Source organism: Protopterus annectens, chromosome 2.part1 (assembly GCF_019279795.1).
Source record: "Protopterus annectens isolate FY-2018-M chromosome 2.part1, PAN1.0, whole genome shotgun sequence".
In the NCBI taxonomy this organism is placed as follows: Eukaryota; Metazoa; Chordata; order Ceratodontiformes; family Protopteridae; genus Protopterus; species Protopterus annectens.
Window position 1 is genome coordinate 1,464,826,115 of NC_056729.1, and position 23,247 is coordinate 1,464,849,361.

The 23,247-nt window shown below is 40.3% G+C and overlaps 1 protein-coding gene across 1 annotated transcript in view; it reads right to left on the minus strand.

Annotated features, from left to right (window-relative positions):
• The window catches only part of WDR19 (WD repeat domain 19), a 3,663,919-nt gene that overhangs the window by 1,398,723 nt on the left and 2,241,949 nt on the right, over window positions 1-23,247 (minus strand). Inside the window, exon 24 of the mRNA XM_044062937.1 lies at window positions 16,661-16,744. Within this exon, the coding sequence (XP_043918872.1) occupies window positions 16,661-16,744 (84 nt within the window). The remainder of the gene's footprint in view (window positions 1-16,660; window positions 16,745-23,247) is intronic.

The following is a 23,247-nucleotide window of genomic DNA, read 5'->3' on the forward strand; positions in this document are numbered from 1 at the left end:
CCCATGTTGGTGATGATCAGGTCCAGTATGTTTTCCCCTCTTCTGGGAGTGGTAACAAGTTGTTCCATAGCATTTGAGTTTATAAATTCTAGGAACCTTTGGGCTAGGGTGTTGGAGCTAGAGTAATGCTCCCAGTCTATGTTTGGGTAGTTGAAGTCGCCCAATATAATGGTGTTTGGAGAGACCTTCATATTTTCCAGTGTTCTCAGGAAGGCCGAGTGGGGTTCCTGGGTTCGGGAGGGTGGTCTGTAGCAGGCTATAAACTGGAAGGCAATTTTATCCAGTTAGTTGCACATGGATAGTCTCTGATGCTTCGTGCTTTGCCACCAACCTGGAGGTGTGGGTATCTTTGATGAATATCGATACTCTCCCTCCTTTTGTGGTTCGGTCCAAGTTTTGGGGCCGAAAAGCATGGTATGAGGTATAACCTGGTAGTGCTGGGGTGCTCTCGGGAGCCCTGAACCAGGTTTCTGTTACTGCACAGATATCGATGTTCTCCATGCTAAGGAGAGTGTTGAGTGCATGCATCTTGAGGTTTAGACTTCTGGCGTTGAGTAGCATTACTCTTAGTTTCTTATCCCTTGTGATACCTATGGAGGTGGGTTTGTCTTTTGAGCCTTGCCTAAAAAAGGCACTATGGGGGTAGCAAGTGCATATCGCCATCATACTAGCAAGCAAATTCAGTGCAAACTTCTCTCCAGAGATACCTATATAAACCCCACATATCCCCTGAAGGTTTCCAAACATGAATTATCACCAAATGACATTTACTAAACGTACCTTCTAAAACAAAAAATACACCCGCCATGGGACCTGATAACATACTCTGCTGTCTAATAATCAGCGCTGACCAGCACTGGCAGACCCAATCCTTCAACCGGAGTTTAGCAAATGGCTTTGTTCCCCATGTATGATGCACAGCTGTGGTTATGCCACTTCACAAAAGTGGACCCCTCCACTGATCCTGGAAATTACAGACACATCATTCTGATGAGTTTCATATGCAAAGCTATGGAAAATATTGTAGTGGACTTGATTAATGTTGATTAAAAAAATCTTACAAAATTTTACCCCAGCAGTTTGGCTTTGTAAAGGGTAGATCCTGTCTAGTAAATCTGGTAAAAGTTTTTGAGAGAGTGACTCAGGCAGTGGACAGTAGGAACACTGTCCATACTGCTTACATTATAGGTTCACAGGTATATACTAGGCTAACAAACACCAGGACCTTTATAAGATTAGCCACTCAATCCTCTTGTCAAGGCATTTGATACTATGCCTCATGCAAACATAATAATACCAAACTGACCGCCTATGCAGTTAGCTGGATTGAAAATTACAAAACACTTCAGTGACAGCTAGCCGTGTAAGCAAATACTCATGAAAAACAAAACAAGGTTAGAAGTGGCAACTAGCAAAAATAGTCCAAAAACTGTTTCTAAAAAGGTCCAAAATTAAAAAAAAAAAAAACAACCAAAAACCTGAAGAACCTGAAGAAGTCCCAGAATAAGCGCTTAATCTTAATAAACTTGCTTGTTATTTTTCAATTTGGACTTTTTTTGAAACATAGTTTTTGCACTGTTTTTGCTAGTTGCCACTTATAGCCTTGTTTTGGATTGCATATTAGCTGGGTGCTTCTTCAGAGAGAATAAAAGCGACCGGTAGATTTCCCTGGGTATCTGTATTAGGACCTCTGTTATTCGGCATCTACTTCTCTGATCTCCAATCAAAAATCCTGATCTTTGGTGAACCAACTTTGTAGATAATTATAAGATGGTTGTAATCTTCAAGTCTTGCTCTGAAACACAGGCATCCCAGCATGAGATTATATTTAACTACTGGTGTACTAACAATGGACTTAAATTAAATGCCAAAAAATGCAAAACTGTCACATTCAATAAACAATTACTACCTCCAGATTATAGCATAGACAACACTTCCCTTCAAACTAAGAATGCAGCAAGAGATCTTGGCACATTTGGAGGGGGGGGGGGTAGTTCCCTCTTGACTGATCATTATACTGCCTTGCACAACTCATTGCAAAAAGCATATCTTCAAGATTAAAAGAAATCCTTATCCACTTGTATTCCACACTGATTAGGTCTATCATATAATACAATGCCCCCTTTGACATGTATTTCGTTAGACACATCAAGTAACTGGAAATATCACAGAGGTTCCAAACTAAAAAGATGAAGGGCTTAAGGAACCAGAGGTACCAGGTGAGACTGGAAGCTCTATCCCTGTATTCAGTATCCTACAGACTCCTTAGGGGTGACGTGAGCATTGTTTATTGGGCCATAAGGGACTCAGCAGTATAAGACCGCATATACCTTCATTAATCAAACACTCCAACAAATACTAGGACCAGAGACCTAATCTACTTAAACAAATAAACAAAACAAGGTGGAGATAAATTTGTTACTCAGTGCTCTGGAATAAAAATTCCTTTCCAAATTAAATAGTGTGATTCACTATCCTCCTTCAAAAGGCAGCTAGACCACTGGATGAGCATTCATAAATTCACACATGGTATGAGCTGCTTGTCCCCCCTTGAAAAAGAAGGTGAGGGCTAGGGTGGGTGCTGGCAAGGCAATATTAGCCTCCTGGCCAAGTCACCTAGTATTTTCTATGATTTCTATTAACTAAAACTTTAAAATGTTAAAGAAAATGCACCTCAAAATGAAAAGAAAAGAGAAAAACATCTGTTTTGTGTAAATATGTTATAATATCATTGTCTTAAGTCACCAATATACCTGTTGAGTATTGTTTCACTCTTACTGGAAATAAAAGGCTAACATCCTCACCAGAGGGAACAACATATTGGACCTGGTCATCACCAACATGGGCAACCGGTGTTCCACACCGGAGGACAACCCCTCGCTGGTTAGATCAGACCATAGACTAATCACTCTGGATATCCACATTCTGCCCCCACCCCCAATCAAGGAAACCAACATAAAAAACTTTTCAAAAGCAAACTTCACGTTACTTAAGACCGAGGTGGAAAGGTTCACAGCCCCCATGCTAAAGGACAATGCTGTCCAAGCTGCTGAAACCTTTAAAAAGGCACTCTATGCATGGATCGTGCTATCCCAAATAAAACCAAGACTCACTCCTCCAAGAAAAGGAAACCAGTCTGGTGGACCCCTGCCATAAACATGCTATACAATAGAAGGAGGAAACTAGTACAGAAAAGAGTAAAATCCCAAGAAGGAAAGACATCCCTGATCAGTATCAGCAAGAAACTACGATCCCTCATTAAATCATCCAAGGCTAGCTTCGAAAGAAAAATTGCCAAGGACTCCAAAGACAACCACAAAGCATTGTTTAGCTATGTCAAGAACCTAAGTGGAAACTCTCAGATCTGCTCTTAGTGCAGAATGGCACAAAATACACTGAACCGAGTGATATTGCCAACATTCTGGCAGAAAGGTTTAGTCAAACATCACCCCCCTCTCACCCCCTAAAGGGCCCATAACCACACCAGAAGAATGTAGGGCCCCTGTCAATCACTGACACACAGGTGAAAACAGCCCTATCCAAAGCCAAAAACACAGCTTCAATGGGACCGGACGGTGTCCCAGGCTGTGTCTTACAAATGCTCCAAAATGAATTAACCCCCCCCCCCACCTTAACACACTGTTCAAACTCAGCCTCTCTACAGGCTACGTACCCACAGAGTGGCGCACAGCAACAGTTATTCCACTCCACAAAGGTGGAGCCACAACGGACCCCAGGAACTATCGCCCTGTAAGCCTGACTAGCCTGGTCTGTAAGGCTATGGAGCACATCATCATGGAACTCTAACAGAGACATTGGGAACCTTCAAACCTTGGACCCTACCCAGTTTGGCTTTGTTAAGGGCAGATCATGCCTCCTTAACCTGGTGGACTTCTTTGAAACAGTTACCTAGGCATTAGACGAAGGAAAGGAGATCCACACAGCCTACCTAGACCTCGCAAAGGCTTTCAACACCATTCCCCATTCTGGTATTATAGACAAGCTCACCAGCTTAAACAAAAACACATACATCACGAGATGGGTTACCAACTGGCTCATGGATAGAACCCACATGGTGAGAGTTGCAGGCTCTAGGTCCGACTCTAAACTGGTTACAAGTGGCGTCCCCCAGGGCTCAGTCCTAGGACCCCTCCTGTTCGGTATATACTTTTCAGAGGTACAGGCAAGCACAGGAGGACTATGGCTGTCTAAGTTTGCAGACGATTGCAAACTAGGGGCCATAACTGATTCTCTGGCTGATACAGACACCCTCCAGAAGGTTCTCACTGAGACGGATACCTGGTGTCAAAATCATGGCCTCAAGCTAAATGCCAAAAAGTGCAAAGTCATCCCCTTTGGAAAAAACAAAGTACCTGCAAACTACCACATAGGTGGTAGTCCCCTAAATACAGAAAATTTAATAAGGGATCTGGGGACCCAAGTAGATAGTAATCTCTCCTTTGATAATCATATTGCAAAGGTGGTTAGAAAATCCTTCTATGTGACCCACCTAATCACAAAAGGGTTCGCATCTAGAACAAAAGAGGTTATTGTGCCTCTCTACTCATCACTCATTAAATCCATTATAGAATACAACGCCCCATTTGGGATGTACCTTACAAGACACCTGCAACAGCTGGAAAGACCACAAAAGTACCTCACCAAGAGGATTACTGGCCTCAAACAGATGCCCTATGCAGCCCGACTCAAGAAACTTCAGCTGTACTCAGTTGCATACCGCTTACTCAGAGGTGATCTCTGCCTGACATACAAGGCCATGTCCAACCTGGAATTGATGGACATGCTCCACCTAAAAAAAAAAACAAATCCTGGAGAGCCACACGCTCTGGAGATATAAACCTCACCACAATGATAAATAGTATGTGCTGGAGGGATAGATTCCTGTCCCAGAGACTCCCCATGCTTTAAATCAGGATTCCAATATAAATCAGGCAGAGCCCCTCACTAACACTCTTCAAGAGAAACATTGACGGGTGGATGGGAGAGAGAAAATTTACCCCAGGGATCACTGCAGTGGCTCTGCTGGATGGAGGCATAGGGAACTAATGGCTCTGCTGGACAGAGGCACATGGAATTAATCTAAGGGGGTGGCGAAAGCCAACACATTTCTGGCTAGGCTTATAAATGCCCTTGGGATAGCCTAGTACTTACCTATGAACCTATGAGTAGTCTTGACAAAAAAATGCATAAATGATACAGTAGAGAAACACTGAAGTATCTTATGAGAATCCATTGAGACCAAGCAGGGATCACATCTGAAAAATGAGATGCATAACAAAAGACAGAATCTAAAAATACAAAAAAGATAATTCAGGAGACCTGTAAGAAAGCATTATTTCACAACAATGGTAACTAATTACTGGAAAATCCTTCATGTCATAATATGTATGGTCAAAAAAAGCAATGAAATTCATGAGCGAATGGGACACACACATAAGAAGGATAAGAAAAAAAATAGATGCTGTTTACCTGTACTTTTTTCAAAAAGTAAGAAAATGGCAAACTAACTGTACCATGTGGTCTTTATCTGCTGCCAGAATTTATGTTTTCACATTCTGCTCCACGTCAGATTTGCTAAGAGATCACTACTGCAAATATCATGCTGTTCTGGAAGCTTTAAAGCTACCTGAATATAAATAAAACAATGGGAGCACTAACTAAAGATTTGTAACTAATGGCAAATATAGCCTTCTACACATCTTAAGGAATAAGACAAATGGATGCTACTATAGGTTTCACTGTTAAAGATAAGAACATTCACTTGTTTGTTTGTTTGTTTGTTTGTTAACTGGGTGGGTAGATTACCACAAGACCCTTTTCAGACCAGTCACTACCTAGGCCATACAGCAAGTATACAAGAGCACAAGAGATCGACAAAAACAGTAGAAGTTACACTCAACAAAACTGAGAAAAAAGGCATAGAAGTGACAACACAGACTGCACTGCCATACAGCATATATACAAGGGAAGTGTGAATAATGATGTTAAAAAAATATGTACAATATGAGCATTGTAAAGATATGGGAAGGCTGCCAGCCTAGCCAGATAGAATTTTATAAATAATTCTGTCATTTGTAAATATTAATGTAAGTCACAAGCTTGTTGTCTTAAAAGGAAAAAATGCTGTTACGTGTAGAACTGCAAAAAAATCTAACAACACTGCACTCTGCTGTAAGAAAGCTAAGTCAAGCATTTTATGACAGTCTTTGATGTTAAAATTCGGCTCCAAAATGGCTAAGTGAAGGAATTCTTGCTATTGTTTTAAGGCCAGAGTTAATGGCCAAAATTTACATCCATAAATGTCCTTAATGGCTTTGCTTCCTGACCTGGTGTGAGCTTACTAAAGAATGTAGCCTGTTAGCCTGGGAACCCCAGCAAAGTGTGAAGATGAAGAATGATGTAATGTGAACCAGGAATGTGATTTTAAAAACAGAGAGAATCAGACAGTATTAAGCATTTTTGTCTTGACCATCCAACTCAGCACTGCCTTTGCTCTATAAGTATGTTTATCTTAGACTTGTGTTTTATCTTAGAAATAGCTAGAAACTAGAAAGATTAGACTAAGTGTTTTTCTGTGAAGAACTGTACTACTGAATTATTTTAAGTATTTCTCTGTGATCTCTGAACACTTGACTAGCACTGTGTAATAAAAAGTATTGTCTTGTGTTTTTAATTATTTATTATTAAATATTTTAAACCCTTTTAACTGTGGCTGTTTTGTGTAGATATACGTTAAGCTCTAAGAGTACATTGTATGTATATAGTGATCATGTACCAAGTCACTCTAATACGCCTTGACTGTTATACTACCAATTGGATAATAATATTGCACAGTAATAATTGGACACCCTTTTAAGGGCCTTTGAGTAGCTGATAAATATTAGCTGGGTGGTGGCAGTGATTTCTACCATATAGTCTGGGTAAAAGGGGCACAGCTGGAGAACCTGTGCCAGCCTTTCCCAGGAGTGTCTGTGTGGTTGTATAAACTTATCTCAATGTGTGCGTGTGTGTGTGTGTGTGTGTGTGTGTGTGTGTGTCAGTCAGCTACTTGGGGAGGGACATGAAGCACTGGTTGGACAGAGAGGGTGCTGAAGGTTTTAGCTTGCCCACTAAGCTGAGATCTGGACCCTATAGCTGTGCCAGTGGGGACTCTTATTGGGGACCTGGAGAGCAAGGAAGCAACCAGCCCCGGACGGACTGTGATCTCTGTGTGCTCTTAAGGGAAATTGCACTTTACTGTGTGTATTTGTTATCCTTTCCTGCTATATGAGAGCCCATCTATTAGTGGTGAGTATTGAGGCTCCTTGATTGCTGAGCCAGGGCAAGGGCGTCACATATTAATTGTTTGGCAGTGATGGGATATCCACACCACATATTACTTGTTTGGCAGAGGTGGGATATCCACACCACATATTAATTGGTTGGCAAATACTAATTGGCTTGTAGTGGTATGGGTAGAGTGAATTCCTGTAGCTTCTGCACAGTGAGCTTTGAAGGTGTTTTGTACTCTAAATCAGCCATGCAGTGAATACTCAGAGTTCAGATCACAGTTGTTTTATTTCTTTTGTTAGCTTAGTTAGTCAGGGTGAGCAGGCAGGATGTCAGTAGAGGAGTATAGAAAGCTGACAAGGAGCCAGCTGGCGGAGATGTGCCAGTCTAGGGGACTGGTGCATGGAAACCTGACTAAAGCAGACCTGATTGCAGCCTTGGTTGCAGCTGCATCAGAAAACAGCAACCAGGAGGACAATCAGACTGGCAGTGGAGATATAATACTCTCGTAGAATGGACAGCTGAACTTTTCTGCAGAGGACTTACAAATCCATCTGGAGCTAAAGAGACTTTAGTTGGAGGCCAGGCGTTTGGAGATAGAAGACAGGGAAAAGCAGTGGTAGAGGAGGCATGAGAGGGAAATGCTGTTTCTTCGCCAGAGTCATGGAGGTAATGGGGAAGGGAGTAACTGGACCCCAGAAGCAAAAAAGGTCAGTAAATTTCTTCCACAGTTTAAAGAGGGGGATAATTTTGATAGTTTCATTCATATGTTTGAGAGGGTATGCAAACAGTATGGTGTTGACCAAAGGCTCTGGGTACGGTTCCTGACCCCCTTACTTTATGGTAAAGCTGTAGCTGTTTTGTCAAAAATGTCTGTCATTGCATGTTTTGATTGTACTGCTGTTAAAAATCACTTGTTAGAATTGTTTAAGCTAACACTTGAAATGTATAGGAAAAAGTTTCATGAGCATAGACGCAAGGCAAATGAAAGTGTGTGTGAATATGTTGCTGAACTGAGCACTTATTTCCATAGGTGGGTGAGTGGATGTCAGGTCACCACTTCTGAAGGGCTGGCAGACGTTTTGGTGAGGGAACAAGCCCTTATCACCTTGCCTGAGGACATGAGGATCTGGTTAGCTGACAGACAATGTACTACTTCAGATTTTTATTTATTTTATTTATTTATTTTTATTTAACATTTGTTGACCGGGAATGTCCGACTAGGTTCCACAGATCCTGTTTTCAGTGGAGGCCCGGGGAGAAATGCTCCAGAAGCATGTCTTTAGAATGTGGGAGGAAACCGGAGTACCCGGAGGAAACCCACGCGAACGCAGGGAGAACATGCAAACTCCACGCAGAAGGCACCCCAGCCGAGAATCGAACCGGAGAACCTCTTGCTGTGAGGTGACAGCATTAACCACTGCACCACTGCGCCGCCCAATGTTGAGTTGGGGAAGAAGGGAGACCTATATCCGGCAAGCAGGGCATTCCTGCAGAGGAAGGGGACCCCCCAGTACTGCTCATGGGTCTAAAGGAACCCATGGTGGGCAGCACAGACTGCCGTAACAGAATCTGCCAGTAGCAGGGGAAGCCACTAGTCCAGGTACACGTCCAGGAGCTAGGGTTAAATGTTTTGAATGCAACCACTGGGGCCATGTGGTATACAGGTGTCCATGGAGGCAAGGTGGGGAACAAAAGGTGAGGGAGCCAGTAAGTGAGAACGACAAAATGCCAATAGTAGATTGTCTTGAGACAACAGGGGTACTGAACTAACATCCTGCAGATGTCCTGATAGGGAAGGATTTGGATGAGGCGGCACCATATGCTTATGCAGTTACACGCAGTCAGGCAAGGAGACAAGCATGTGGGTCTGGTAGCCTGGGGGAGACCCAGACAGACTGCATACTTGCAGCCAGGACTGTTGAGGTGGTTACTTCAGGGAGGGAGCTTCCCTGTAGCAGTGAGAGTGAAGGTGAGCCACAGCTGCTTGGGGGTACTGATGTTCCCTTGGACAGAGTGACTACAAAGGTAGAGGTGAGTAGTACTACCCAGGCTGACAGTGAGGCACCACTGTCAGAGGATGCCAGACTTCCTGTGGAAGGGGAGCTGGGAAGAGTTACAAGGAGAGAGTTGAGACAGGCTTAACTCTCAGACCCTACATTGCAAGGCCTGAGGCAGGTAGCTAGGGAGGCACCTGATTCTCAAGGAAAGGAGGAGTCTGTATACTGGGACAAAAGGTTACTATACAGAGAGCGGACCCCTGAAGGAGGGCTAGAAGGTGAGAGTGCACAGCAGTTGGTAGTGCCTAGAGCCTACTGTCTGGCGCTTCTAGGCATAGCCCATGATATTCCCTTTGCAGGTCATATGGACATAAAACATACAAAGAGGCATATTATGCAGAACTTCTATTGGCCTGGAATTTCCAGAGATATAACATGGTACTGCAGGACCTGTTAGCAGTGCCAAAAGATAGGCAAGGCAGGAGACAAGGTGAGTGCTCCTTTGATGCCTTTGCCTGTGATTGAGGAGCCATTTCAGAGGGTAGCTATAGATATTGTGGGTCCTCTGAGTAACCCAAGTTCCACAGGGAAAAAGTATATCCTACTGGTAGTGGATTATGCTACATGATACCCTGAGGCAGTGGCTTTGTCCTCCACTGAGGCAGAAAAGGTGGCAAATGCTTTGTTAGAGATTTTCAGCAGGGTAGGTTTCCCAAAATACGGACTGACAGAGGTGCCAATTTCATGTCAGACCTGCTGGCCTGTCTGTGGAAGTCCTGTGGGGTGAAGCACATGAAGACCACCCCCTACCATTACCAGACTAATGGTCTTGTTGAGAGGTTAAACTCTACAATCAAGTCCATGCTAAGGGCATTTGCAGATCAGTTTAAGAGGGAGTGGGACAAATATTTGCCCCATCTGTTGTTTGCTTACAGAGAGGTTCCCCAGGAATCCACATGTTTTTCACCCTTTGAGTTGCTGTACGAGCATAGGGTGAGGGGACCTCTAGATTTAATTTGAGATGAGTGGGAAGGTGAGTGCGTGTCTCACAAGGAGTCTGTTGTGGCATATGTCCTAAACCTCAGGACAAGGCTTAGGGAACTCTTGGGCTTGGCCCAGGAGAACCTGGCAGAAGTCCAACAACAGGAAAAAGGTGTGGTATGACAGGAATGCTTGAGCTAGAGAGTATGCTGTGGAGCAGCAGGTACACAACAAGCTGCAAGCAGCTTGGGAGGGACCTTACAAGATGGTAAGAAAGGTAAGTGATGTTAACTACATGGTGGAACTGCTAGGCAGAAGCCAGGGGCACACATTGTACCATGTTAACATGATGAAACCTTACCATGATAGAGAGGCCCTTGTGCTGAGCATTTGCAGTGGATTACAGGAGTCATCTGAGGGAGATCTGGGGACTGATCTCCTCAGTGAGGCTTGGGCTGACACCTCAGTGGAAGGGGTAGCAATGTCCCAGCAGCTATCTCCTACCCAGGTTCGAGAAATCCGAGCAGTTTTGCAGGAATTTGGGGACATGTTCAATGGGAAATCAGGGTGCATCCACCTGGGGCAGCACCAGGTGGACACAGGACCCCAAAGGCCTATTAGGCAGGTTCCTTATAGAGTGCCTGAGAGAGTCAAACAGACTCTGAGGGAGGAGGTACAGGAGATGTTGGAACTAGGGGTGATTCAAGAGTTCAACAGTCCCTGGGCCACCACAGCAGTGCTGGTGCCAAAGAAGGATGGCAGCACCAGGTTCTGTGTGGACTACAGGAAATTATATAGTCACACAGAGTCAGATGCCTACCCCATGCTTAGGACAGATGAGGCCCTAGAGCAGCTGGGTGGGGCTAAGTATCTTACAACCATTGATCTTACCAAGGGTTACTGGCAGGTGCCCTTGACTCCCAGTGCTATGGAGAAGTCAGCCTTTGTGACTCCTTTTGGCTTGTGTGAGTTCACAAAGATGCCCTTTGGGATGAAGAATGTCCCAGTGACTTTCCATAGGCTGGTAGATCATATCCTAGCAGGAGCAGGAGGGTTTGCCCTTGCTTATCTAGATGATACTGCCATCTACAGCCATTCCTGGCCAGAGCACCTTCAGCATGTTAGGGAGGTGCTGGGCAGAATACAGAGGACAAGGTTGACCATTAAGCCAAGCAAATCAAATGTCAGGTGGGTATGGCACAGGTCTCCTACCTAGGACATAGAGTGGGGAGTGGTAAGATAAGGCCAGAACCTGTCAAATTAGAAGTCATTCAGGCATGGGCTGCACCTGTTACTAAAAAGCAGGTGACAGCATTTTTAAGGACAGTAGGGTACTACAGAAAGTTCGTCCCCAGTTATAGTACCATAGCTGCTCCCCTCACAGACCTGACAAGGAAGAATAGAGCCAGCCAGTAAAAGGCCATGTTGATAAGATGGAGCCTGGGGTTGCAAGCATATGATATGTCAGTGCAGCACCACAGTGGGATTAGGAATGCCAATGCAAATGGGTTCTCAAGACAGGGAATGGGGTAAGGTACACTCAGACAGACCTAACCCTCTCAAGCAGCATTTCTCTAAGGTCACTTAAAAAACTTGCTTGAGTTCTCCGGGGGGGGGGGGGCGGGCGGCGGGGTGAAGATATGGGAAGGCTGCCAGCCTAGCCAGATAGAATTTTATAGATAATTCTGTCATTTGTAAATATTTTAAGTAAGACACAGGCTTGTTGTCTTAAATGGAAAAAATGCTGTTACATGTGGAACTGCAAAAATGTTAACAACAGTGCTCTCTGCTGTAATAAAGCTGAGTCAAATATTTTATGACTGTCTTTGATGTTAAAATTTGGCTCCAAAATGGCTAAGTGAAGGAATTCTTGCTACTGTTTTAAGGCCAGAGTTAATGGCCAAAATTTGCATGCATAAATGTCCTTAATGACTTTGCTTCCTGACCGGGTGTGAGCTTACTAAAGAATGTAGCCTGTTAGCCTGGGAACCCCAGCAAAGTGTGAAGAATAATGTAATGTGAACCAGGAATGCGATTTTAAAAACAGAGATTCAGAGAGCATTAAGCATTTTTGTCTTGACCATCCAACTCAGCACTGCCTTTGCTCTATATGTAAGTTTACCTTAGAGTTGTGTTTTCTCCTAGAAATAGCTAGAAACTAGAGAAATTAGACTAAGTGTTTTTCTGTGATGTCAGAACTGTACTACTGAATTATTTTAAGTATTTTTCTGTGATTTCTGAACTCTTAACTAGCACTGTGTAGTAAAAAGTATTGTCTTGTGTTTTTAATTATTTATTATTAAATATTTTAAACCCTTTTAACTGTGGCTGTTTTATGTAGAGATAAGTTAAGCTCTAAGAGTACATTGCATGTATATAGTGATCCTGTACCAAGTCACTCTAATAAGCATTGCCTGTTTAGTTATATTACCAATTGGATAATAATACTGCACAGTAATAATTGGACACCCTTTTAAGGGCCTTTGAGTAGCTGATAAATATTAGCTGGGTGGTGGCAGTGATTTATACCGTATAGTCCTGTAAAATGGGCACAGCTGGAGAACCTGTGCCAGCCTTTCCCAGGAGTCTCTGTGCAGTTGTATAAACTTATCTCAAAGTGTATGTGTGTGTATGTGTGTGTGTGTCAGCTACTTGGGCAGGGACACAAAGCACTGGTTGTACAGAGAGGGTGCTGGAGGTTTTAGCTTGCCCACTAGGCTGAGATCTGAACCCTATAGCTGTGCCAGTGGGCAGTCTTATTGGGGACCTGAAGAGCAAGGGAGCGACCAGCCCCGGACGGACTGAGATCTCTGTGTGCTCTTAAGGGAAATTGCACGTTACTATGTGTATTTGTTATCTTTTCCTCCTATATGAGACGCCCCTCACTGGTGCTAGTGGTAAGGATTGAGGCTCCTTGATGGGCCAAGGCACAGGCGTCACAAGCATATAGAAGTTCAAGAATTAAACCAGGGTGACTGTAAGGATGTTGGCAGTTCCATAACTACTAACATGGGCTACCAAAGGATACTAGGGTCAGGCTTATCTTGTACCTCTGAAACAAGAAAATTATGTGTCTGTGTCCAGTGTTCCTTAAGTGCATTCTGGAAGAGAATGAGACTGTCCAATTAAGTAATTTCTTTGGATAGCATGAATCATTCACAAATGGATAGAGAAAAATGGATTCTGGTTAAGTACGAGGGAAGAATCTTATCATTTGGATTATCTAAATACTTGCACTGACAATCTATTTGCTGAAGTGGCAGTACTTATCATAGAGCAATATGAAGATTATTCTATTCAGCAAATATATGGCCCTGTCTGCAATGGAAAGCCATTCTGCCTTTTAAATGGAGAGGCAGTGATGTTCATTCACACTGCTTAGGTAAAACATCTAAAAATCTTACTAGTGCTTTGTCCTGACAGAACAGTAATGATATATAATATATAACTAACTCTAGGACTTATTAGCATATTGATGGTAGCTGTCTGTCAAGCTACTGTGGTAAGCAGATTTGTGATACTGTATGCCACTCTTAAGTTGTCAAAGAACTTTGGAGGTAGTTCTCTCACTATGTTTGTGAAAGGTAAGCATATTATCCTTGAGAATTCTCAGAAATGTTTGTTCAGAGCAAAACAGCAGCCTGGTTTCCAGATGACTCAGTGATAAACTAAGTGGGAATTTTTGCTAATCATTTGGCTGTGTCAAATACTGTAACAGTAGATTTGTTAGTGTTGGTAGCTAGTTTAGCATAAAGCCAGTTCCATATTAAGGAAAAAATTCATTGTAGCATACTAGCGACTTGTGAGTTGTGGTAATGATAAAATCATTTGCAATCATCTGCATACAAGGCAAAGTTAAGATAGGGAATGCATCAAGGAAGATTGTTGTTGCAAAGAGAAAAGAGTAATGGGGCTAACACATAGACTTCCATTAGCACATTGGTGAGATAACCTATGTAAGACAAGTTGGGTTGACTGGACAAAGTGAAAGACCTATTTGATAACTAATTCCTAAATATGTGGCTACTTCTGTTGAGAAAGCATAAGCAGTAGCTGGTTGTGATTAACTGTCTCAAATGTTCTTTTTAGGACCAAAAGGATGGTAGGCAGTTATCATGCCCTTTCACGTGTTGTTGAAAATTTGAGAAGGTAAGATGATGACAGCTGTTTTGAGTATTGTAGTTTGTGTGGAAACCACGCTATATGTCAGCCAACAGACTGTATTTTTGCTGTGTGGCAGATGTCAGTAATTGGGCTGTAATCTGCTGCAGAGGGGTGAGGGACTTTTGGGAGAGAAGGGCATGGGTTAAAGCTTGGGGGTATTAATCCAGTTGTAATAGACAGATTACATGTGAAATACAAGGGTTTGGAGATTAGATCTGATGAGATCAGCCTCAGATCTTAAGATTTTGGGTTGTAAATAGTGAAATTAGGGTTGTATCTGTAGTCAGCCCATTTGAGGTATTCTTCAACGTTTTGTAGGATAACTCTGAAACTGAAGGCAAGTAATCAACATTTTATATACTGGTGCAGAAGGGATGGTGTTAAGATGGGGAGAAAGGAGTTGAGGGGGTTGTAGAGGCTAAGGTGATATTACAATGTAAGGCCTGAATCATTTCATTTAATAGCTGGATGTAATGTGGGTTTTGTGGAAAATTCTGTCAGCAGTAACACATTTTACAGCATTTCAGAAACTGTTGGGAGTTGCCAAGATGTACCTGAAGATTCAGAATCCTAGCAGTATAATATTACGGTAAACTTTTCCAGTCTTTGTTTCTGCTCTTAAATTGCAACCCGCAAACTTGCTGAGATCCACAGGGTAATGGTAATGTTAAACATTCTTTTATTAGGGTGCAGTAGGTGATCTTGATTTGAGTCAGTAGGTTACAAAATGTAGCTAATGTTGAGGTGAGATCATTACATTTATAAACTTCGAACAGATTATGGCTAATGTCAAGTTGAGATCATTACATTTATAAACTTCTGGCCAACCAGTAAGCTGTTATTCTGTTTTTAATAGACAGTCAAAATTATTCAAAAGTGATTGAAAGTTTTAGAATCAGAAGAATTTTATGAGTTTTAAGGAGAAAAAATACAAGAGAAAAGGTCAGTGGTCAATTAAACTGTTAGGAAGGATATCTAAATGCAATAGCCCGTTGGGATGTTTGACATAATGACATCAATGAAAGAAGAGAATTTGATGGATGAGTTTGGTATTGAACCGTCCTTGACTGGCTGGGATAGATTTAGAGAAAAAGGAGACAGAGTTATTTCAGGTTGAGATAATTTGAGCAGGATAAAAGGCTTCCCAGGAGTTGTTTATCCCCCCCCCCCAAAAAAAAAAAAAAATAATGGTCCAAAAAGGTCTATGAGAACACACATGGAAGAAGACGACTGATATTTGACTTCACAATCTTTAAGATGAATGCTATAATTCCTACATCTTTAACTTACAAAATTTATGCTACAGTACATATTTGACTCTTTAGCAGCCTTAAGCTTAATTCCAAAACTTATGTATTGACATTGTTGGGAGACTGTAAATAGGTACAAGCCCTACATTCTAAGAAACAGAAGCTTAGCTGAAACTGTTCTTTAAATTATTATAGTTCATACTTCATAGATTAGTACTAGGCCAAGTGCCCTTTTGGGCCATTTTAAGCCTAGCCAATTACCCCATGTGAGAATCAAACCTTGCACCTTGTGTCTGTAAGGTAAACACTTTAACCATTATGGCAACCTCCCAACCCAAAGGGATGTTACTTTCATACACACTTACCCCCCTTCACACACACTCGCCACTTGCTGGATTCAAACCCCTACCTAACTATGTTATGACTCTAGAGACGGACGCATTAGCGTAGCGTGCTATTCGCATTACTAATCATTCTGATCTCAACAACAAAAACAAATATTTTATACATATGTTTATAAAGCATTATGTAGGTAGCATAAATTAGTCAGCAAATAATCATTATCTATCACAGTCTTACAGTATTGTTTTGCAATACTGAACATGAAAGATGAATTACATCTGGGTTCATGGGTAAATACTAGGCCATCAGACCAAAATTACAACCTTAGCTAATTACCAGAATTCAGAATCAAACCCTGTACCTTGTATCTGTGGGGTAAAGACCTTAACTGTTATACCAACCCTGCCCCAAAACATTCATTACATAGTTATGACATCAGTAACAGGCTTAAAATCTCAAAATAATGCAAGGTTGTAAACAATGAACAGCTTCTGCAGATGCTTCTGTAATCTTAAACAGATAGTGCTATTATCCCTCAAGTGAATGTTAAAATTCTGATATGATCTACTTTAAAATATTAAAAGGAAATACTGCAATGTTATAATGTGGCAAGCCAAATGTTTTAATGCACACCTTCCATCAGCTTCTTTGGCCTTGGCATACTGTAAGTGAATCTTTGGAGAGGTCACATAAGGAAGAAGTTCTCCAACTTTTGCCCTAAAACATAAGGGAAAAAAACATTAATTCATTTGGCATCCAGGTATGTAGATTACACCAACAGCTGATTCACCTGCATGTTGATTCACCTGCATGTGTGACTGTACATGTCTGATCAAACACAATTAAGTCAGACACAAATTGTGCAACAGGGTAATGTACAATACAAATTTGCTTTCTATGGTAAAACAAATAAAACAGGATAGAATCATATCAACATGACAAACTGAGCAAGATTATTTAAATGTGATATTGATAGGCACTACACATAAATGTATGAAGAGCCGCAACATAGCAGACTTTACTGTGCACTCATGGAAGGATACAAACACAAATAATTCAGACTTCATATTAACAGATTCCGTGTCAAACACTAATTTATTATTGTGTAAAACAGCGGTACGGCTATGTGAAATACTTAGCATAATCTAATATCTTTGAGGAGAGGTCACTGTAACGGAACATCACATTTAAATTGAATTAATTTATTTATGTTTGCTAATCAGTGTAGAACACTGACCAACTTGGGTCATTTTTAGACTCAGCCTGGAATTACAGACCTTGTTAATTGTCATACCAACACAGTAGATGAGTTCAAACAATGTTTGCATACATAAGACAGTAAATAATTTAGTTAAGACTAATGCTGAAAGCACAATTATTAGCTGCAGTGGATGGACTACCACTTCTATAGCTGCCTTCTGCCCTACAAAGGCTAATGCTAGTCTTACGCCAGTCAAGTTACAGATGTAGGTGGCATGAAACTCAAAATAGTGTAAGAAACTTCTCTGTGTGGAAGATTTTCAGTCCATATATTTCTAGTTAATCACTGTATATTAATCAGATCAGACAATGGTAGTAGAAGTAGTGAATGTAAACTCGTCTCAAGTCAAAACAAAACAAAACAAAAAGTAATAATAGAAAATATACAATTGTACAGCATTACTAAGTATTCGAAAGTAATCCAAGCAAGGCAGGCAGTCTGTTTCCAGCCGAAAATCCTTTATTAAGTACACAGACAAGCGATCCAAGTAAAACAAAAATAGAGTAATCATTTCCTCACAAGTTTTCTAAATATATATATACTTTTTATCAGGCATGGGAGTGGTTTATTGTGCTGTAAAACAAAGTGTTACTGGTACACATGTTAAATTCACATCCCTTCCCCCATCAGTGTGACATTCGAGCTGGTCCTGCCCTACTTAGTACCGGTCATAATAATATATAACCCTTATGTACTTTAAATAAAATTATATAATGATGTGGTACCTCTTATTTAACCAAATTATTAAGTAGATTATTAAGTCTGTGATTTTATCCAAGACAATATACTACATGGCTGGGAATATATCAACCTTAGTTCATTTGGAATCAAAAAATATATATAAATATATACATATACATTTTGCATATAAAAATCAATTTCTAGTTTCATAACCTATTGTTAACAAAGATCACATTCGTCGTCCTAGACTTCTTCAGGTCTGTGTACAAGAACCCTAAAAACCTATATAATTGTATATAATTAGTATTGTTATTACACATCATTTTGAATAAAGTGGAAAAAAGAACCAGAAAAAAATAAAAATAAGAAAAAATGTATGTATGATGATGGAAACAAAATATACACTTAAATTTCAACTGATTTAAAATGGTATTTAAAACCAATTTGTAGAATAAAATAAAATAAAATACAATTAGTCATGTAAACAATGTGGCAATTTTCTAAGTTCTAGTGCACTTTTAATTGAACAGTAGTAGTTTAGTCCAGGCTTCCTAAAAGAGTTCAGCTTTAATTGCCACGAGTTCATGTTTCTCCAGAATATTCGGGATGTCTCCTTCAAGATCACCCATGTCTATGAGATCCAGGATCTGGAACTTAAAACCTGTGTGTCTTTTATGAAGAGAAAGGTGTTTGGCTAGTGCATTATTTTTACATCCAGAGCGTATTTCTGACAGATGACATGAAATCCTAGGCTTGAGTTTATTTACAGTCTTGCCCACATAGAATGCATCACATTCATTGCACTGTGCCCTGTAAATTACTTTTTTAGTGTTACAGTCACCCCTACACTGGTTTTAATGATCTTCTTTAAATAAGGGCAATAAAAACTATCACCTTGCTGTATAAATATACAAAATGTACAATTAGTTTCAAATATTTTAGTGCTTTTCTCACATGGTCTAGGTTTCAATTCAACAAAACTTCTAATGTTCCTGGCCTTCCTAAAAACAAATGATGTTAATCAGAAAAGGGTTTCCTGTGACAATGTCCCAGTTTTCTTCAATAATATTTTTGATACTGTGATAATCCAAAGTATATGTCAGGATGCAGCTATTTTTGCATTTGTTATTCTCTGTGGAATTACTTAACATTTTTCTACTGGGGAGGTTGAGTGAAGGTGCTTCAGTCCTTTTCAGTTCTATAATGGGTTCCAGGATGTTTTTTAAGAACAGAAAGGACCCACCTTCTAGACCGGTGGAAGCAAGTAGAGGTTCCCTTATTGAAGCCACAGCCATTTACCTTGATTACTTGCTGAAACCTCTAGCAGAAAATAATAAGTTATACATAAGAGATTCAATGGATTTTTTGAAGAAAATAAAAAACATTACAGTGAAAGCTGACAGTATTTTGGTAACTACTGATGTGGAATCCTTGTACACAGTGCTCCCTCAAAATCACTGTATAACAGCAGCTATGGAGTCTTTTAAGAAACATAATCAGGGTACACAGGCACAACTGCAAAAGTTAAGCAAGCTCATTAATCTTGTACTGGACTTCAATGTCTTTACTTTCAATGGCAAACACTACAAACAAAAAACTGGTATAGCAATGGGGGCTGCCATGGTTCCCAGCATAGCTAGCATAGCCCTGGGCAAATGGGATGAGGACTTTGTGTTAAACAACACAGATTACATGCAGCATATCACATGTTATATACGTTTTATTGATGACGTCTTTATTGTGTGGGAAGGTGACACCTTGCAGCTTGGAGATTTTATCACTTACCTCAATCAAACAACCCCCTTCCTGAAGTTTACCTCTTCCCATAGCTGTACTTCAACCACTTTCTTAGATAAGCAGATTTCCAAGGACACCAACAATAACAGAATCACCACTGATCTATTCAGAAAACCAACAAGGGTTAACTTATTACTCCACAGTAAAAGTCTACATCCTACAAAAACCAAGTATAATGTAGTGAAGTCCCAAGGCTATAGATTAGCTCGAATTACCACAGAGCTGGAACCATTTTTGAGAAACCTGAACAATTTAGAGAAAGATTTTCTAGTGAGAGACTATGAAAGTCAGATGTTAAAAAACATCCTGGAACCCATTATAGAGCTGAAAAGGACTGAAGCACTTTCACTCAACCTCCCCAGTAGAAAAATGTTCCCCAGTAGAAAAATGTTAAGTAATTCCACAGAGAATAACAAATGCAAAAATAATTGCATCCTGACATACACTTTGGATTATCACAGTATTAAAAATATTACTGAAGAAAACTGGGACATTGTCACAGAAAACCCTTTTCTGATTAACATCTTAGGTGAAGCCCCATCATTTGTTTATAGGAAGGCCAGGAACATTAGAAGTTTTGTTGAATTGAAACCTAGACCATGTGAGAAAAGCACTAAAAGATGTGAAACTAATTGTACATTTTGTATATTTATACAGCAAGGTGATAGTTTTTATTGCCCTTATTTAAAGATCATTACAACCAGTGCAGAGGGTGACTGTAACACTACAAAAGTAATTTACAGGGCACAGCGCAATGAAAGTGATGCATTCTATGTGGGCAAGCCTGTAAATAAACACAAGCGTAGGATTTCATGTCATCTGTCAGAAATCCGCTCTGGATGTAAAAATAATGCACTAGCCAAACACCTTTCTCTTCATAAAAGACACACAGGTTTTAAGTTCCAGATCCTGGATCGCATAGACATGGGTGATCTTGAAGGAGACATCCAGAATATTCTGGAGAAACATGAACTCATCTGGCAATTAAAGCTAAACTCTTTTAGGAAGCCTGGACTAAACTACTACTGTTCAATTAAAAGTGCACTGGAACTTAAAAAATTGCCACATTGTTTACATGACTAATTGTATTTTATTTTATTCTAAAAAATGGTTTTAAATACCATTTTAAATCAGTTGAAATGTAAGTGTATATTTTGTTCCCATCATCATACATACATCTTTTCTTATTTTTATTTTTTTCTGGTTCTTTTTTCCACTTTATTCAAAATGATTTGTAATAATAATACTAACTAATTGTGCAATTATATAGGTTTTTAGGGTTCTTGTACACAGACCTGAAGAAGTCTAGGACGACGAAAGCAATCTTTGTTAACAATAGGTTATGAAAACAGAAATTGATTTTTACATGCAAAATGTATATGTATATATTTATATATAGTTTTTGATTGCCAAATGAACTAAGGTTGATATATTTCCAGCTATATTTACAGCCATGTAGTACATTGTCTTGGATAAAATCACAGACTTAATAATCTACTTAATAATTTGGTTAAATAAGAGGTACCACATCATTATATAATTTTATTTAAAGTACATAAGGGTTATATATTATTATGACAGCTACTAAGTAGGGCAAGACCAGCTCGAATGTCACACTGATGGGGGAAGGGATGTGAATTTAACATGTGTACCAATAACACTTTGTTTTATAGCACAATAAACCACTCCCATGCCTGATAAAAAGTATATATATATTTAGAAAGCTTGTGAGGAAATCATTACTCTATTTTTGTTTTACTTGGATCGCTTGTCTGTGTACTTAATAAAGGATTTTCGACTGGAAACAGACTGCCTGCCTTGCTTGGATTACTTTCGAATACTTAGTAATGCTGTACAATTGTATATTTTCTATTATTACTTTTTGTTTCGTTTTGTTTTGACTTAAGACGAGTTTACGTTCGCTACTTCTACTAACATTGTCTGATCTGATTAATATACAGTGATTAACTAGAAATATATGGACTGAAAATCTTCCACACAGAGTTTTTTACACTGTTTTGTTTTTGGACCCACTACACTTTAGTGGGTTGTTTTGAGACTTCGGGGATACCATGGAGATTACTTGTTTTGTGTTGGCATGAAATTCAAAAGATCTGTTGTTATGGTGGATATCTCACACTGTTGTACCATCTTACTTCAAGAGGAGTCAATAAAACAGTAAATCATAACATATAGATAGCAACTAACTGTTTCCAATGAGCATGGGCTGCTCATTGGAAACAAAGTTACAGTATTCCCAGTAGTACAGGCTGAAGTCTGTACTGCCTTTAGACTCGGTTTCATGTTTATAACATTTAGTATGGACAGTTATCCATGCGGGTACATGTACTATATTCTGAGTGGAAACATTTCTGAAGTACATTGCAGATATAGTTGCTACCCTAGCTGAATGAGCTCTGACAGCATGCTGAAGTGCTTTATTGCCACTACCATAACAGAAACCAATTTGGTTGGTCAGCTCACTTAAACAAGGATTATTTGGTGAGAGGTAGGTCTTCCTTTCCATCCTTGTAGGGTATGATATCTCAATTGCTTATGAACTTCAAAGGTATGTAACTTTTAGTTATGTACTCACCATAACTTCAGATGTTTGGGATCCATCTCGCCTACATTCTGACTGATGGGTTCGGAGCCGATCCCTCGGCTCCGACTCGGCACGCTTATGCTATAGAGCGAGGCCTCTAATTGGCTGAGCTATCTTTATCCCAGGATGCACCACCACTAATTCCCCAGATCTTGTTTGTCCGCATTCATGCACACAATCGCAACTTGTTTATATAACATTGTTAGATGTTTCAAGATGAAACAACAGGATTCGGACCTTCTGATATCCTCTGATCTCCAAGGAAGGGGGAAGGAGGGTGGGTTATTAGAATGTGCGAGATGGATCCCAAACATCTGAAGTTATGGTGAGTACATAACTAAAAGATGTTATGTGATCCTATCTCGCCTACATTCTGACTGATGGGACAGTGTCCCTAGCACCTAAATCCCGGGTGGCTCATTGGAAAACACTCCTGAGCACTGTGGAACCAAATGAAGCTCGTCCTCTAGATGCCACATCTAATTTGTAGTGGGAAATGAAGGTGTGCGGGGAAGACCATGTAGCCGCAGCACAAATGTCACCAATAGCAAGCTTAGAATGAAATGCTACCGAAGTAGCCATAGCCCTCGTAGAATGATCCTTGACAGAGGTGGTAAGCTCTTTGTTAGAACAGATATAAGCTTGAGTAATACAGTCCCTGATCCATTTGGCAATAGTGACCTTTGTGACAGCGTTGCCCAATTTGTTTTCTGCAAAGGATACAAACAACTGATCTGTTTTCCTTGATTGTTTGGTCCTATCTAAATAAAAACGTAACTGTCTGTGGACATCTAGTGTGTGGAATATAAATTCCGCTTTATTAGAGTATTTTGGGAAAAAAAACTGGAAGCTCTAACGATTGTTGCAAGCATAAAG